This window comes from Ammospiza nelsoni, chromosome 1, assembly GCF_027579445.1.
Source record: "Ammospiza nelsoni isolate bAmmNel1 chromosome 1, bAmmNel1.pri, whole genome shotgun sequence".
Lineage (NCBI taxonomy): Eukaryota > Metazoa > Chordata > Aves > Passeriformes > Passerellidae > Ammospiza > Ammospiza nelsoni.
Window position 1 is genome coordinate 135,948,384 of NC_080633.1, and position 18,479 is coordinate 135,966,862.

General features: G+C 38.2%; 2 protein-coding genes across 5 annotated transcripts in view; one reads left to right on the forward strand and one right to left on the reverse strand.

The window, feature by feature from the left end:
- CPNE3 (copine 3) overlaps window positions 1-14,242 on the reverse strand; it is a 28,918-nt gene extending 14,676 nt beyond the window's left edge. The window contains exons 1-7 of one of the 2 annotated variants that reach the window (XM_059486117.1): window positions 14,178-14,242; window positions 11,493-11,551; window positions 4,693-4,832; window positions 3,864-4,043; window positions 2,635-2,709; window positions 2,148-2,219; window positions 1,328-1,411 (exon numbers count right to left, since the gene is read on the reverse strand). In XM_059486117.1, coding sequence (XP_059342100.1) covers window positions 1,328-1,411; window positions 2,148-2,219; window positions 2,635-2,709; window positions 3,864-4,043; window positions 4,693-4,824 — 543 coding nt within the window. In that variant the 5' untranslated portion in view covers window positions 4,825-4,832; window positions 11,493-11,551; window positions 14,178-14,242. Of the gene's footprint in view, window positions 1-1,327; window positions 1,412-2,147; window positions 2,220-2,634; window positions 2,710-3,863; window positions 4,044-4,692; window positions 4,833-11,492; window positions 11,552-13,812; window positions 14,066-14,177 lie in introns of those variants that run through there. The other variant, XM_059486124.1, reaches the window with a different exon arrangement.
- Window positions 14,243-14,329: 87 nt separating this feature from the next.
- The window catches only part of RMDN1 (regulator of microtubule dynamics 1), a 29,851-nt gene continuing 25,701 nt past the window's right edge, over window positions 14,330-18,479 (forward strand). For 2 of the 3 annotated variants that reach the window (XR_009419771.1, XM_059486135.1), the window contains exons 1-3: window positions 14,330-14,599; window positions 15,224-15,335; window positions 18,031-18,118. Coding sequence is in view for 2 of the 3 variants with exons in the window: in XM_059486135.1 (XP_059342118.1) it covers window positions 14,477-14,599; window positions 15,224-15,335; window positions 18,031-18,118 (323 nt within the window). In the remaining variant the exon portion in view is untranslated. The remainder of the gene's footprint in view (window positions 14,600-15,223; window positions 15,336-18,030; window positions 18,119-18,479) is intronic. The other variant, XM_059486134.1, reaches the window with a different exon arrangement.

An 18,479-nucleotide genomic window follows, 5' to 3' on the forward strand; every position in this document is an offset into this window, starting at 1 on the left:
GCCACTGCACAGTAAAAAGTTAAATTTATCATTACAGAAATAAGACAATGTTTGCTTTCTTTTAATAAGCACACATATATACATGCACATATAAAGCCATGCATTACCAAAAACATGTGCAAAAATATTACATTGCAATTTCTGAATACACCGGCGCTTCAGAAATTACAACTCACTCCCACATATTATTTATTCTTAAATGTCATTTATGGAAATATGCCCCTAAGAAATTCATGGTGTAGTAAAGTAAGAACAGTGCATGAGGATAAAAGGCCTCTCAAGTTAAAATCTCAAGTGTTATTTTACAAATAATACTGAAAGATCTTCAAAATTTGTCTTTATCTGTAAATATATCCAATACACCAAACAATGATCTTACAAAAGCACAAGAAAGTACACATAGTATGTGCTACTTAATTAATACCACCTTACAATAGTAATACTTTCAACTCTGTAGGAGTGTTGTGAAAAATCTCTCTTCAAAATGAAACCAATAAAAACAGTAGCTAGAAAAAGAGAGGTTTTTTAACCAGTAGCATAAAGAACTAATCCACAAGACATTTCTAGGGTGAAACATCAAATTCTGGATTTATTCCTAAAGTTGATGACTGAAATCACAATAGAAAAGATGCACCTTAAGCAGAAGAATCACCTCATAGAGAAACTGTGACAAAAAGGATTTATAGTTCTTCAACGTCCATACTTCAAAATGAATACAGTCACCACTTGCTATGGGTACAGCACCTCAGCTGTAATGGGGCCTGAGCTGCACTGCAGTGAGACATTCTCAAGCTAGTCTCAGCCTGTCAGTTGCCGTCACAGGACCCCTACCCCTCCTCCTGGGTGAAAGGCTGCTGCTGCTCAAGCACGTATCCCCTCACTCTGCATTCTCCTTGGCTTGCCCTTGCTATGCAAGCATTTAGCACCATTACTTTCACTAGTAAAGGGTACAGCCAGGTGACACTTTCCTAAGAACAGCAGAGTCAGGAATGCCCAAGTCCTACCCCAGCACTTGGAAGAACTAAGCAAATGTCTCTAAGTATGCAGCTCTTTTTCAAAATTTTTCTTTTCTCCTAGATTGCTGAAAGTTGGAGGGGAAAAAAAAGTGCTTTCTTTCCAAACAGAATGGCATATATCGAAATCAGCATAAAGAGAATAAGGTAGATTTCCCAGAAAAGTCAGTGGAAGAGATGATGCAATTCTAACTAGTCTGCACATCAAATCTAGGATAGTCAATTCTTTTTGTAAGGCATTTTATATCTAGTGCTGTGACACACTGGAAATTAAATAACCTTAACCTCTTTGTTGTTAACTGAAAATATCCTACCTCTGTTCTGTGAACCATCACCCAGTTTCCATCTCCAGTCTGCTTGTGGAATTCCAGATAAGGATCTGACTTTCCAAAAAAATCCTGTATTTAAATAACATGCAATTATTTCAGAACAGCCATTAGAGTGAATACCATTAAATGCCAGTTAACACACACTTAGATTAACAAAAAGTAAATTCGGGGAACAAAAGCTTTAGATGATGAAATGCAAATCTGATTATATTACCACCTGTGAAAGAGGAAAAGAAAGTGGTGAATGTCCACACATCAAACACCTGACAGTTCAAGCAAAATACTTATACCTATAAGTACTACAGTAGATAGACAGGAAACTAAGGAGTTAAAAAAATATCATGAAATCAGAAGGTAAAAATAGAAACATTTTTCTAATTTTATTTTTTAAAGTCTCTCGATAGCCATAAACATAACAAATTCATACACACCAAGTACACTTTTTACTATTTATTTCAGAGAGGTAATGGGCAACCATTTATATATCCATTGAAACCAATGGATATACAAAACTTCCTATTATTTATGAATAAATGTAAAGATTTACATTTAAACAACATTACATGTTGCTCACAGACTACCCCTGAAATGCATTTATCTTACTTAGAAATACATTACAATTCATTTCAAAACAGTCAATGAAGTTACTCTGCAGGAATCTTACTTCAATTTCTTTTTTAGTATAAATAAAATCTTAATGGATTTTATTTTATAAGCAAAAAAGAGAAAGAATACTCAAATGTTTCCTGCTTTGACAAGACTCTGATTTACTACTTTATCAGAGAAACAGCAATCACTTAAATACCTTATTGTCCAGTTTCCTTGCTTCTAATTCCAATACAACCACCCTGTTATCCTTTACTTCTTCTGCTGTAATCTAGGTAGGCAAACAAAATATTTCAGTTTACTCATATTCACAGAATTCCTATGACATGCCCATTAAAAAGGCCCTCATGTTTTCTCACAAGTGAAGCATTAAAAAATGGGGGTGGGAAGGAGAGGAACAATTTGATTTGACACTGGGATTCGATTCCATCTATTTGCCATAAATGATGGCACTGACAAAGATATGCCTCAACCAGAAGCCCATTGGATGCCCTCATGATGTTTGCAATGGGACTTATAATTCAGAAGGCAGGCTGCTATTTGATGGCAAAGATAGATTAGTGGAGGAAAAAACTGCTTTACAGCATTATAGAATAGACTCACTGTATTCAAGCCACAAACTAAAAATAAAACCCAGAAACAATTAAGGATGAGCTCTGAAGACATTTATTTCTTAACTCTCTTACCGTAATGCTTCCTCTTCCAGCAGGTTTGCCATTTTTAAGTACTAATGGTTTTGTCAGAGTCCTGCTAGAAACTACCTGCCAAGACAAAAATTGAGTATCACACATTATTAAAACAATTTAATAGATTTTCAAAGGAATTAAATGAGTTAGTGAGGTACTTTCATTTTAGTAATTTTCCTCTTTGTGAAGATGACAGCATTACATTTACTTACCATAATCTTCTATAACTAAATAGGTTATACTTTATTCACTTCAAACTTTTAAAACACACATGCAGATGAACATATGCAGAGCTTCAGGAGTAATAAGAATTAAAATGTTTTCTAGTAACATGACACACATGGACAAAGATAATACCTAAGGTTCCAATGTCAAATTGTTTTTTAGGTTCTCCATACATACCTTTAAAATGCATGCAGGGTGTATTTCATAAATGGATTCAGGAAATAAATTTATAAACACAATGCCTGTCACTCAAAAAAACCATCAGCCTTCCCCAGCACAGTTTCCAGCTGATTTTATTTTACCCTATTCAGGCAATGCTTCCTCAGAAGTGTGTCTACTCCTTCTTTACCTTGAGAATGAATTATTAATGTTTAATTGACATTGAATTTCATTTCACAATGCCTCTTTATTTTAAGTGCATTATAAGGATAAATGCTTAAGACACAGGGGAAGGAAAATCCCAAGACAACTCTTCTGAGAAGTGCCTTTGAAGGATCTATTCAAAAGAACAAGTTTAAAAGAAGCTGCCCAATTGTCATAGCATCAATAGCAGAATATGAGTGGGAAATAGAAGTAATTCTATACCTGGCAGAACTAGGATCATTGCTTGCATCGAGTGGAAGGCAGATTACAAGGATAACGTGGCCTTTGTGAGCACTCATACGTTGTTCTACACTGATTCTCCGTTTTGGGAGCATAAAAATAGGAATTTGTGTATTAGAGTAAATAAATAGCAATTACTACAACTTTGTGCTCATTGAAAGCCCACTTACTTTTAGCTAGCAATCCAACAGTCACCTAGAGCACATTTCAGGGCATCATCTCAAGACCTTTTGCAAATAAAATGCATATACACTGAACTGAGACTTGAAAAGTCAAATGAAGAGCATCCTATTCAACTTAAGAGTACTACAACTACACAAGAACATAGTGATAAACTCAAGGTAAAAGTGGCTAATGATTTTCAGTAACTTAATTCTAAGGGAAATCATCTGCATGCTTACCTGTCCCAGCGTACATTCTAATTCTCCTAAGAAGTCATCATCACTCAGATCATAGGTTTTGTTATCAATGTCATATATTCCAAACTTAAGTTTCTGAACAAGCTCAAAATAATAATCAATTAAGAATTTCTTGGAAAACTTTGGGTTCAAGGAATTCTTAACTCTTTCTGTGCGATCAACCTGAAATTAGAAAGATACCACTTTATCCGGTATTTAATAAACTGAACAAGCAAGAAAATCAAATATGGTATTATTAAATATATTCAAAAGTTCTTAAAGTACAAAGGAGTACCTTCCTATAAACCTTTCATTAAATATAAGTTATATTACAAAATATTATATTATATATATACATTATATTTCAAAATCCACTGCTCTAAGTTAGGGATACTTGACCTATTTTTCATCACTCCCTCTAAGGTGGGACCTACTCCTGCACAGGAAAGACCAACATAAAATCTTGTATTGTCAAATCCAGGATGAGATCCCAGTTTTGGAATACTGTATTTATAAAAGCACATTAAATCTCTTAGAAAGCTTCTTGTGTTTGGTCCGCATATGGCTGGGGAACAGTGCTAAAAATCAGACAGTTAAAGTATTTAACAGCAAATGATTATTCATGTGCTGCCCATGTAACTATTTGTTGTGGTTTGACATAGCTTGGTTTTTAGTTAAGGGAAAAATCCAAACCTACTAGACTATTAGAGTTACCATCTAATAAAAAGTACTCAAAAGTGCTGGTACAAAATTAAAATATTTTAATGAAACCATATGCTGTAATGTTTTAAAAGGTCCTGCAAGCAGATTTGTGAAAAGCATCAGGATGTACCTCATACCACTGCTGACCACTTGTGTTCTGGAGAAGCACACACAGAGGGTCTGACTTGGAACCAACATCTTTATCCAAGAGATTGGTGCAGGAAATAGTCAGCTCCACCTTTGTCACACACTGCGCCGCCATTTGTTACACTAGAAAGCAGCAACAGAACTCACCATTAAAATGGACTAAAAAGCAAACAATAGGATTGTCACAATGCATTAACTCTCTTACTGATCACGAGAAGTGTTAGCTTGTCAAAAGTGATAATTTGAGGTTACAAATGCAAATTTTAAAATTTATGATGTACCAACATTATTATATGATTATTACTGCCACACTCTTGTTTTTTTCCACACAGGTATAAAAATTAATTTCAAAATTTGCTCATAAAAAACAAGATCAGGTTTCTGAGAACACCCAAGGAAACAAATGAAAAGTGGGATATACCTCAAAGAAGGCACAGTGGTTTGAATTGCTGACAATAGAACTTCAGAAGCTTTAAATGAAATCCAAAAGCCCACATGAATGCCAGTATCTTAAAGATATTATTAATAATTCCATTAATAGGGAAAACACATTGCATTATATACTTCTCTACCAAATCTTTGTAACAAAGTGCTGAAACCATAAGCATGGCAGAGTTGGAAAAGTCATTTAAGCAGGTACAGCTTATCTTGCTCTAGTAAATCTAAAAAAACAACTACAAATTTTAATAATAAACACTTTGAAGTCAAGTAAAAACAGAGAAATTGGGGGAACTGTTCTTTGTGAAGATCCATGAAAAAAAAAAAGAAAAACTGAAAGCATTTTTACATTTTCTCTTTGAGTACCTCCATCACTGTCCACTGGACAATGTCCACTAAGACCAATACATATTACAAACCTACAGAAAAACTTGATTATCATTACGAATCCCACATCGGCATAACATGCATTTGCAAGTCCAAGAAGGTCTGAGCACCAGATTATTTTCTATAGATATACATATATATAAAAATCTCCATAATGATACACTTCAAGGATAGAGTTGATCATTTCCATCAACTCTTAGGGAAGTAAACCTCTAGAGTACAATTGTCCTTGACTCAGAGACTAAAACTTCCAGATCTTTCCACAAGCAGCCTACCCTGAAAGCTCCCAAGCCTCTTTAGTTTCAGGTTTGCCTTTTTTCCAGTAAATCCACAGTCTAGAACAAGTATCCCTCTGGATAAATTTATCTTAGAAGTGCATGAGACACCAAAGAGAACAAGGCAGAAGGAAAGGCATCTGCTTCTATCTGGTCAGTGCCCTAGCAACATACATATTCATATTTGAATATGAAACTGTACTTAACCCAACCCAGCTCTATTCCTTTCACTGTATTCATAAGACTTTTCATGAAAAGGAGTGATTTTTTAGAGGAAAAAAGGAATAGGAACATGGAAAAGGCAAAGAAGAAACTGAAAATAGAAGAAAGAAAACATTGTGGGGTCTGTGGAAATTTTCCTCAGGCTTCTTCTATTCCACTAGGGCACAATTCACATATCTCATCTTCATTTTGCTATCTCAGTGATGAACCTTTTGGACACTGAAGTACATACAAATTACCTGTAAAAGAAACACTCAAACATCTATGCACATATTTTAAGAAGCATGTCAGATTCATAGAAGTCCTGATGCACCTCCCAAAACCTAAATGTCATTTCTTCCTCGAGTATCTTTTTGTTCCCCTGACTTTCATAAAGTTTAATTCATTGACCTTGAGGAGAAAAGAGTGAAGATCTAAGTACTAAAATAATTTTAGACCAATGGTTTTTAGGCTCAGAAAGCACACCTCTTAAAAGCAGTCTGCCCCTTTATTCCTAGTTCTCTTTTTATACTGGTATTTTCCACTCCCTATTGCTTTCCTGGCTGCCAGACCAAGCTCATTAACAGTCAGTGCCTTTTCCACAGAATCCAGTGCAGACCAGTACATGACCCCTTAATGACAGTTTTCAGAAAAACAAATTTCTGCTGACAAAATGATGCTCTAACTCCCACTGATGCTGCAACAGCAAGTAGAAAGGGTTTGCATGAAATGCAACAGAATTTAAACTTGAACTGAGATGCATTTTCAAACCACTCAAAATTTTCTTGCTTCAACTTGTCTGAAACTCCTCATTATTACGAGTTCTTGAAAGCACCCAATTCTTTTGTCAAGGTAATATTTCCAAAATCACTGGTAAATGGACAGCATTGAGTCAACCTAAAAATATGGTCAGCTTTTTCCTCTTTGTCTGTGTGTGTACTCACACTTCTTGTACAACTCAAGTACTTTTCACATGGACACATCAATTCTGTTACTTCCTCTCCTCCTCCATGTCACCAACTCTCCCACTATGCATTTAATGCAGGAAAAGAGAAGATTAAGAAAGAGGTGCCGTGCAAAAAGCATCCTTTAGCATAGAGAAGGGAAAAATAAAAAGGCTGATTCCCTTCCCTGAAATGGAAATGCTTATTTGAGATGCAACAATTGTGTCCATATTAGATAAAAGACAACTTGTAACAACAACATGCATTTATTTAAGTGGAGGACACTTAAAATTCAGATAAAGAGCAAAACTTCACAAATCACAAGACGGTCCTTTAATCTTTACTGTTTCCAGTTTTGAAAAATCCAAGATGAAAAATAATGCAAGGCATTTTTCTAAGAAGTTTTGAGACTATTAGGAATACATATTTTTATAATAGGTTGAAGAGGTCTGTAAAACAAATACTTTTCCAGAAATAATTTTGCTATTTTATTAAAAAAAAAGTATTTCTCCATAAAAACTGATACATTTTACTGCAAATATTTATACTGATTTTCAGTAACATTATAAATGTTAAAAATTAGTAAAATACTTATTAGCAAGAAAAAGTCATGTCTCATTAACCTAAAGGAGTATTTAAGGTAGTGAAACTTAGTAAATAAGAGCCACATCTCTTACTACATGGCACACCTTACAGAATTTGCAGAGGGTACACATGCTTCACAGGTGTGAAGTCAGGAGTCTTTCAAACACACTACCTGGCAGGGCTCTGCTCATGCTGCACAAATCCTCATCGTCCCAAATGCATGAAAGGAAGAATTACACAGATCAACCCAATTCTTCTCACTTCTAAAAGCCCATGTTAGCTGAAAAGTTCCCAAGGTTTGAGAGGTGGATGGCAGGGTTTTTAAAGATGGTAAACATCCTCAAGGATCAGCCACTGCCAGCTAAGCAAGCAATCTCTTCTTGAGGACTTGATGGAATAAAGTCTGGCAAATTGCCATATTTTCAGGATGGTTAAAATAAACCGTGGGTGCATTACCTCTTGAAATACCATTCTACAGCACATCTAGTAGGCAAACCAAATGTAAAATATTCTAGCTACATGACCAGATTACTTGAACATTTGGAATTCTGGAATAACTTATCATGGACAGATTATATTATTCAGACTATGGTAGGAAAAGCCTCAACTGCCACTAAGTTATAACACAAAACAAGAGATTTAGTTCTTTAATTAGTTAGTGTTATTAAAGTAGCAGTGCTCCACGTTGGTCATATTTAATTAAAACCTTTGCTTTTCTCAAGCTATCAACTTGCCCTCCATACTATAAAGGGAGGCAAAGCACATCAGAATGTGTGCAGGTGATAGCTCCATCATCCATTTTATTGAAATAGCTTTCATAATTGCAGAAGCCAGGCTTTAAAAAGTGTATCTGAACAGGAAAAGACTGAAAATTACTATATATAACATACATCTGAACTGCAGTGATGTAGTCACAAGGGACCCTCTGCCATGTCTAGCCTGCTCAAGAGCATGATTAGGTCAACTAAGAATATGACAAGTATTTCTGTTTGAGCTGTAACTATCAAAGGAAAAATCTAAGTCAAGGACTAGTCTTGTCTTGCAGTTTTATAGATCAGAATGTTCTTTGAACTCCAGTGATGATTCTAATGAAGATAAGTGGTACACATCAAACAACTGAGTCATTGTCTTTTTTCCAACAGAAACTGCAAACATGGCATTCTACCTGGAAAGGAACAGATCTATTATCAGAATGATCTATCTAGCAGCTCAGTTGGGAACTGCTAGACTGTACCAATCCTCTCTGTGCTGCAGTGTCAGAGGACAGTATTGGCTTGCCCAGACAACCTTGCAGAGCATTACAATGACATGTTCCCAATTATAGGTGCATCCAGCCTGACAAGCAGAAATACTCAACCAAAAGACAGAAAAACTAATGAAGTGGGTTTGGCATCACTGTCTTTAGTCACAAGTCTCAAACCTGTTCTGATGAAAATTATTGATGTCATTGAACATTTCCTAGCTCCTGTGAACTACTAATGTCATCAGATCAGAAATCTGTAATTTTTAGATATCTCAGGGCCCAAATGAACACAGAATGGCCATGAGAAACTTGCAAATGAAGTCTATTCCTGATCAGCTAATCTTCTTGCCACAATGCTACACCTAAGCATATCAGCTGTGTGCCAAACTGAAAAAGGCAGAAAATGCTACGTCTGCTGCAAGAAGCTGACAATGAAATTATGACAAATGGATGCTTCCTCTCGCTGATAAGTCTGGTAGCAACACAATTGCTAGTGATCTTGGGCTACATGCACATAAATATATATTTTTAAAATCTCAAGGTAACCATTCAGTTTTTAAGGAAACAGAGTGCTTCACAGGAAACAGACATTTCATATGAAGTTACAAAAGCTAAGACTTTTTCACAACCTAATTTCATCACCACATTTGAAAAAAATGCCCAAAAAACAGCTTCTCTAAAAATCCTACCTCCAAACTGGAATTATGACTCCTCTTTTCAGTTTGTTAACAAGCAATACAGGTGGAAAAATTGTCCAGCTGATGTGCTGACAAGCTAAGTACTAGAAGCAGCTTCGGTCATTCTGAATTTGAAGAATCACACAAAATCTTGAGTGTAAGCTTTATCTTCTACTAGAACTGATACAGCTATCACTTCCTGAGAGATAGCTCAGGAAATATGTATGAGGTTCACTAACATCAAGTGCTGCATCCTGCATTTGGGTCACAATAACCCCATGAAGCACCACAGGCTTGGGAAAGACTGGCTCAAAATCTGCCCAGTGGAAAAGGACTTGGGCATACTGGTCAACAGCTGGCTGAACATGAGCCAGTGTGTGTCCAGATGGCCAAGAAGCCCAAAGGTATCCTGGCTTGTAGCAAAACAAGAGTGGCCAGCAGGACAAGGGCTGTAATTCTGCAGTTGCTCCACTGCACTTGGAACTGGTGAGGTCACACCTCAAATCCTGTGTCCAGTACTGGCCCCCTCAGTTCAGGAAGGACATTGAGGTGCTGGAGCATGTCAGAGAAGGGCAACAGAGCTGGTGAAGGGTCTAAAGAGTACCTACTATGTCAAATGGCTGAAGGAGCTGAGGGTGTTGAGAAAAGGAGGCTCAGGGATGATGTTACTGCTCTGTACAACTCCCTGAAAGGAGGCTGTGGCCAGGTGGGGGGTGCCTCCTCCAAAGCAACAAGTGATGGGATAAGAGAACATAACCTCAAGCTGTGCCAGGGGAGGTTCAGGTGGACATCAGGCAGAATTTCTCCATGGAAAGTGTTGATAAACATTTGAATGGAGCGCCCAGTGAGGTGGTGGAGTCACCACTCTCAGAGATGTTCAAGAAGCATCTCATTGCAGCACTTAGTGCCATGGTCTAGTTCACAAGACACTGATAGGTCACACATTGGACTTGATGATTTTGGAGGTGTTTTTCAACCTAAATGACTCCATGATTATCATATTCACAATTTAGTATAAAGGAGGGAATTAGAGCATTCTGAACTAAACAAGTAAGATCAGGCTGATAAAACCCTAATGACCACACCACTCATTTTACTGGGGATTATGCCAATCAAAAACACAAGCTAATATTTAAGAAATCTGAGGTATATGCATCCATGAGAATGGAAGCATAGTTTTCTGTATGGGAAATGAATCACCTATTTATTCAAGCTTTATGATACTCTAATGGATTGGTAGCACACTGGTATAACAAGTTAGACAACTATTTGCAGGTTGTTTCCGTATATAAAAATATCTATCAGTAAGCTACGTTGCCAAAGAACAAGTTTAGAATTCTATTTTGAAATAAAAAATCCACTGCAAAGAAATTATTAATTTGACTTATAGCACACCTGCTCACAAAATTACTTCAAAACAAGATATTTATTTCTAAATATCTTTCTGTTGGTCCTTTTTTATATATTTTATTTTTTTAATCCTGCATACATGAGTTTTCCCTTTAGGCACATCTTAAAGGCTTAGTTCTTCCCAGCATCTTCCTCACACAAAAGTATTTAGGTGATGTTCCAAGTGAGCTAAACTGTAAAAGGTAATATTGTGCCTTGAACAAGAAAATTAAGAAATACGGATCTCCCGACTTCAAAATTCAATTATTTTAAGCATACAGCAGCAAACCAGAGGAACACATGTTACTTGCATATATGTTTATATGCTTTATCAGAGTATCTTTATACCAATTATTTAATGTAAAACCATCCATCAACTATGCAATGTGAATAGTATCTTAAATTGTGTGTTCTTCATTGCAATTTCCCTGTGTAGAGCCACTGACTAATTGACTACATAATTAACATTACCCATAAGAAAGAAAAAACCTTTATCTCACTAAACCTTGCTGTACTTACTGTAGAAACAAGATGCAGGTGAACACATGCTTTAAACTAATCCTTTTAACAGTTCTTTTCAAGGGACATTGTCCCTCTTCACTGTTACAAATATTGGTTCTTAAAAATAAGTTCCAGTAACTTACCACAGAAATCTGCCTCCAGGCCTCTCAGCAAAAGGCTAAAGCTTCAAGCAACAGTAGCACTAAAAAGGGAAATGAAAGGAAATTAAAACCAAGAATTGTTATTCCCACAGATCAAAGTAAGAGGTTTGAGGAACTACGGTTCCTCTTAAAATAAATAACCCATCCAACAGTTTTATGTGTCCATGACAGCAGCACTGTAAGGATTAGTCAAGGGTAACTCAGAGCCTTTACTAGAGAATAATATTATAAAATATTATAAAAGTGCAGCAAGAAGAGCCCTTTGAGATTTTAAGAACAAAGACCCAATTACTGGTTTTGTCGTATTCATCAATTATTTTTCTTTTCAATTAGATTAGAGTAAGTAGATCAAAATCAGTAGCCCCCAATTTTGTTTATGCTCTAATCCGTGCATCATTACACACCTAAAGGATGACAAAGAAAAGTCCACAAAATCAGTATTCCACAGTGGTCCAGCACATCTCAGTATAAACAATAACATTTTTAGACCAACTATCACAAAATTGCACTTAACTGTAGCCCAGAAGTATTTCAAACCTTCCTGTATGGAAACCAAGTGCTCTCCAGTCAGCTGCCCTCCAGCTCTGTATCACAGCAGCCACCTGCACTCAGCATTCCCTGCACCTGGGAGGCAGCAGTCACGCTCTGCATATCCACAGGCAGAGCAACAGTCATGCTAATTCCTGGAACCATCACATATGCTAATCTCTTGCCATGAGGATTTTTTTTAAAACCCTTCTGGGCAGGGGAAGTACCAGAAGCAAACTGAACTAATTCAGCTGCCTCCCAAGTGTGCCTTTGATAAAGCACTGAGTGAAAGTGCACTTGATCCATCTACAAGATGGAAAATGGATCTAAAGGATAGTCTCCTTCAATCAGAGAACAAAGTATGATTCAAATCAGTAAAGACTATTCCTTAAACAGAAGCTTGGATCCAGCAACCAAGCTCCTAAAATTCCTCTATTCATAAACCTTTCAGACACTTAATAATGCTCTTTCAAAATGTCTGAGCAAAAGCATCTCATCTAAAGCAATATTAAAGATAAACCAAAGAAATCAAATAGAATCAGAGTTAATGGAAAAGACCTTTAAGATTATAAGAAAAACACACCACAATTCTACTTCCTGCCTACTTGCTTGCACATGTCATACCACACCTTCAAATGTCACGCTAGGAGGGGCCAGTATTAATCTTTGCCCAACTGATCTATGAACAGAAGTAATGTTCTTGGGTTTAACAGGAAATAAGATCTACAAATACTAAGTTGATCATATATTACTTATGTTGGAAGAGCATCCTGACTTTCACAGAAAAATAAACAGGAAGGAATAGAAGGTATCTTACTCCCTAACTTCATCCCTGAAGGTATTTCATTCAGGAAACCATGTAATGACAGCGTTTGTTCCTAAATCAAACTAAGGTTAAAAAAAATTTAAATTCCATCCCATATATGTGTACAGTTGAGATTTTAGTTTTATTATCCCTAACACTAGGGCTTCCCTTTAGCATTCAATTCTGGAGAAAAAATGGGCATAAAAGAAGACTGTATGAGCACTGTGGTACCAATTCTGGTGCTCTGGATTTCTGGATGACATTTAATAATAGCTTAGTTATTCAGCCTACCAGAAATAGCATTTTGCTTTTGTTACCTGAACTGAAATTAGTCTGACAGTCACCTACAATGAATCTGTATAGTTTAATTTTAAGACATTTAGCACAAACATACTTGTTGCAAAAACACTGTATTCTTCCTAGCACCACAACAGATAAACAAAAGGACGTCTGTTAAAGGACTCCTTTAACATCTCTCCTACTTTTTTTTTTTTTCCTTCAAATGCTTTTGGTATTCTGCATGCACTTTGAAACATCTTTCCTCTACGAGTATGCCTATATAAAGTTACAATTTAAAGTTCCGCTGCAGGGAAAAAAATGCTGTGATTAAGTTTGTCTGTTTTTTACTTTTACTAACTAAACTTTTGGCACCAGGACAGAAATATCATTAACTCGAACCTTCAGCGACATAACCCTCCGGGAAAATAAATATAAGTGTTGGAGGCAGGGCAATACATATTACTTTGAGGATACCTAATGTACTTTGAAGATAGGAGTATGTAAGGAAAAGTGAAGAGGTTCCACATTTTAAAACTTTTCCCTAGTGGAAGAGTAAGTTATGACAACATGAACATTATCTAAGATTTGTCTTGTATATATTATGCAACTACAGTGAAGAAAGAAAACAACCACCCACTCAAACCACCAGCTCAGAAAGAACAGCATGCGGTTTTCAGGAACGATGCTGACTCTCGAAAACCTCCTCTCCCAGAGGTAAGGGCGCTTTTCAGAGCGGCGTTTACACCGCCACAGAGACCGGCACTACGGACTCAAACCTTCAGGCCCACAGCTTTAACTTCACCGAGTTCCAGCACCCGCGGGAGGGGGACGGCGCAGCGATTCCTCGATCCCGCAGCAGCCGCAGCTGGCAGCGCGCTCCGCTCCCTCCGCAGGAAGCGGGGCCGCAGCTGCGGGGACGCTTCACGCGAGGAAGGGCGAGGAGCCCTGCCCGGCCGTCCCAGCCCGCACGGGTTCCCACTGGACGGGCGGAGGGGCCGAGAGCTCAAGCCCCGCGGGACGCAGCGGCCCCCGGGCACGGCCGGCCCCACCCTCACCTGCAGCGCGGCGCCTCCGGACCCCCGACCCGCGGCGGCCACGCCCGCGCAGCCGGACACGCCCCGCCCCGGGGCGCAGGCGCAGAGCCCCCGCGCGCGCCCCCCCGCCCCGGCCGAGCCAGCGGCCGCTCGGGCCGGGCGTGGCTCGGGGCCCGGCCGCGCAATGTCCGGCCCGCGGCACGGCGGGCTGCCCGGCCGGGCCCGCGGCCCTTGCCCTTGTGTGCCCCCGAGCCCGGGCAGGGCCGCGGGGCGGAGCGGAGCGGCTCCTCCGCAGGCGGGGGGCGGTGCTGGCAGCGGCGATGGCGGCGCTCATGGCGGCGCTCATGGCGGCGCTGGCGCGGCCCTTCCGCCGTGGCCCCGCCGGCCTGGGGACAGCGCTCCGGCGAGAGGCGATGGGCGGCCCCCGCGGCCGGGGGACTCAGGTAGCCGGGGTGCCGCTCGATGCGGGGAGCGCGGCCGCTTCCAGGGATGGCTTGGAAGGCGCTGCCCGGGGGCTGGCGAGTCACCGAGCCTGGAGGTGTTTGGGGAAGACCGGACGTGGTGCTCAGTGCCGGGCTGTATTTGGCGTGGTGGGGTTCGCTCGGAGCTTGGACTCGGTGATACAGAGGCCTCTTCCAGCCTAATCCACTCCGATTCCCACGGGTGTGGCCGCCGCTCGCCCCCGCGGCAGGAGGGAGGCGGGCGGAGGCTCCGGCACCGCGGGGCGTAGCGAAGGAATGGTTTGTTTGTGCGAAAACAGCCCTGGGCTCGTTTGAGCAGTACGCATTTGATTTTTGCTTCAAACCTTGTGTTTGCTCCGTACTCACGGTTTTGTGTCCAGTCTAGTGCTCTGTTCGTTTTCAGGCGTAATCGTGAGCTTCTGGTGAATATGCTTCAAATCCTTGCTTGATGAAGTGACGTTTTGTATTATGAAGATTTTTTTAAAATTGTAAAGTCTTTTTTTTTTGCTCAGAATCTGAAATATAACCTGTGATACAGACAAGAAAAACCTTTTTTGATTCGGAGTGATAATGTTCATTAATATCTTATCTTATGATCCTACACAGGTGCTTAGGAAAAACCTTCAGAGAGGAGTTGTGCTTTCAACTGGCTCCTTTTTGGTTTATGAAGCTCATAAACTGATTTCTGGCTTTGCTGAGGTTCATGCAAGCTTCAAAGGTAATATTTTCTAATTTTGAAGTATATTGGGTATTCTGATATGAAACTTAAAATTTTTAGTACCAGAATTATAGAGGAAAATGGTGTAATGCTTTTGATTTTTTTCCATTAAGACTGCATGCAGTGTCATTCCATGATAGGATGCTTTTGAATTGGTTATGGGTGATGTGGTAGCACTTCAACAAGTGATTATTTCAGGTATAACTGAAAGCAGATTAGTAGCTCATCCTGTCAGGGATAGAACACATGCACAAGGTGGATAATAACTAATTTGTTGCCCAATCTTTAATTACTCTTATTTACTCTTACTTTAATTAAGTCTTAATGGTCTGTTAGGAATGCAGACCAAAACTTAATCTATTTCTAGAAATTTTAGCTAGTTTTTAGCTAGAGATTTTCAGTATGAACACTGTGTAATTTCTGTTTAATCTAGTTGAGCAATACCAAGATAGCTCCTCATATAAAATTGAGAAATGTCTTCTATCTCCCTAACGCTAAAATGCAGGAAGCAAAGCCTTGCTTTACCGACTAGAAAACAATTTAACAAGTGGTAAAATGTTTTTTTGTATCCTTTGCATAAGAATAGACTCACTGTGGGAAGGAAGTAACAATATCTTAAAAGGGGATATTGTTGCAGACTTAAAACTTGCCTGTCTAAATAAGGAATTTCAGAGTAAGCCTGACTGAAAGGAGAATGAGCCTGAACTGGGTGCTTGCTCACTGCATAGTTGAGGTAGTAGCCAGTTCAGGTAGCCTGTTTCTCTGTGTCTGAAAAAGAGGAAGATCTTAGATGTTTATGCAGAGAGAAATAAAAATTCAGATAATAAATTTTTAAAAGGATAAGGAGCTGTTTCATGTGCAGGAGTATCAGTGAGTAGATCTGAAGTAGCTACTCTACACAATTAAGAAATAATAATAATAATGAGGAATAAAGAATTCATCATTTCTCATGAGAAACATAAACATAAATAACATTGCTTAGTTGGTCTTTTCAGTGCTCCCACATGAATCTGACATTTACATTGCCAAGAAAAGCAATGCTAATGGGCTTTCTATAAAAGATGTGATAAATATGGTAAAAACAAGGATAAAACAGAAATACATGAAAAATACTCTAAAGTAATAAAAATATAATAATTTGCATTAAACACCTTGTGGGAAATGCATTCAGAAGTTTTGAGTTCTGAGCATTTAGTCTTTAGATATGTTAGTAGTGTTCAGGTCAGCAAGCAAACATAACTATTTAGTGAAGATCATACTGAAGATATACCATGAAGCTCATTTTGGACACTAAAATCCAAAGCCCACATAGACCATTATCTTACCTTTGAAAGGGTTGAAAGAAGACATTTAGAGACAGCAAGGTTAAAAATTATCCAGAATGCACTGATTGATATTCTAGAATATTTTTAAGCTGAAGAGGAGTCTTTTGTGTTCAGTTGCCTTCAATGTTTTGCTTCTGTAAAGAAAACTGTGTTGACTTTAAATTGGCTACCATATTTAGTAGGCAACTTGAAAAAAAAAATCTTACAAACATGATTAATTTTTATAAAAGGGGTTAGAACTTATGTTTTGGCTTCTAAGTTTGATCATGGACCCAGGAGTAATACCAAAGAGACAATAAGCAAAGGTAGGTCTGTAAAAAATAAGACAAGGCTTTTGACTTAACAGCTATTTTTTTAATGCTTTGATGTTGGCAGAAGAGTAAACTTGAAGCTTGTTCTTCTCCTGTACAGTTACATACATCAACAAAATTACCCATCTGCTTCCCTTTGGGTATTTCTCCTTCTAATTCTATCCTTTTTCATGCTATAATCCTCTATAGTGTGTGTTTGATAATTCTGTTTCCTGTATGCTGTTCCAAGTGCTATATTTATTTATATATTATTCATATATTATTATATTCATGCAGTTGGGGAAATTATATTTCCCCACTACTGCTGTGTTTCAGAGTATTTTCTGGAAAAATCATAAAAATAATGGAACTTAGTTCATAAACTGATATTCTAGAAAGCCAATTCTGATTTTCAAAATTATTTTTGCTATTAGTATCTTAAACACACAGGAGTTTCAGTAGATTGTCTTTTTTGGGGTTGTATTTGGGAAAATCCTTTGGACTTCGGTCAGAAAACCTTTAAGCAATGTTTTGTTTTGGCTTCTGAGTAAATAATAGGACTCACTCAAACTGCAGTAATGTTCTGGCTAAACTGTGGAACCATATTGAGAATGAAGAATATTTTTAAAAGTTGAAGGTTTTTCATTGTTATTGTAAGATTTAAATTCTTTACATATACTAATGAATGGGCTTTGTTATTCTCAACTCTGTACTGCACTTGCTCTCCTCATCCGTTTTCCATACTTTTTTTTTTCTCTTCTACCATTTTCACAAGTTAAAAAATAACTTATTTCTAGTAGTCTGATGCACTGAGAAAGACACCTTGGGATGTTAAATCTGTCCAGCAACCAAAGCTGTCATGCTGAAAGCTGTTGTAGTCTCACTGGAGAGGCACCAGTTGTCATCCTCGTTGTGCATTGTGCATGTTGCTTACTCAATCCTGCTGTGCTTGTAACTTTGAAGTGATGGCCTAAAAATGAGCTACGTTTTCAGCTGTCTTGCTTTAAAATGTGTTGGTGATGATGTCTTAATTAACTACCATTTGTTCTTCTGTTTTCACAATTTTAATTCCTTCATAAGTGGAAGATGTGATTGAACAAGCAGACTACTTGTATGGGAGTGGAGAAACTGAAAAGCTGTATCGGTTGCTGGTTCAGCATAAAAACAGGTACTTCATTGCCTTGGGACATTAGTGTAGGTTCTTTTCTGTGCTCTTCTGTATCAGTTTTTCAACTGATATACTCATTGTGGAATGCTGGAGAACCTATTTTTCACCCTTAAGTAGGAAGGAAGGACTTGTGATCTTTTTCTTCCTGATGGAAAAATGAATGAAGAAAGAACTGATAGTTCTAGACGGTGAGGGTTAACATTCAAGTTTTTTAGTCATGGTTGTTCATTACTTTAAGAATCCCTTAGAATACACTGCAAAATTCTGAAAGATATTAAAGTCTCTATTAAATTAGTAAGCCAGTGGTAGTTATCTAAAGTATAATGAAGTGTAATCAGTGTTCCAAAGCAGTATGTTAACA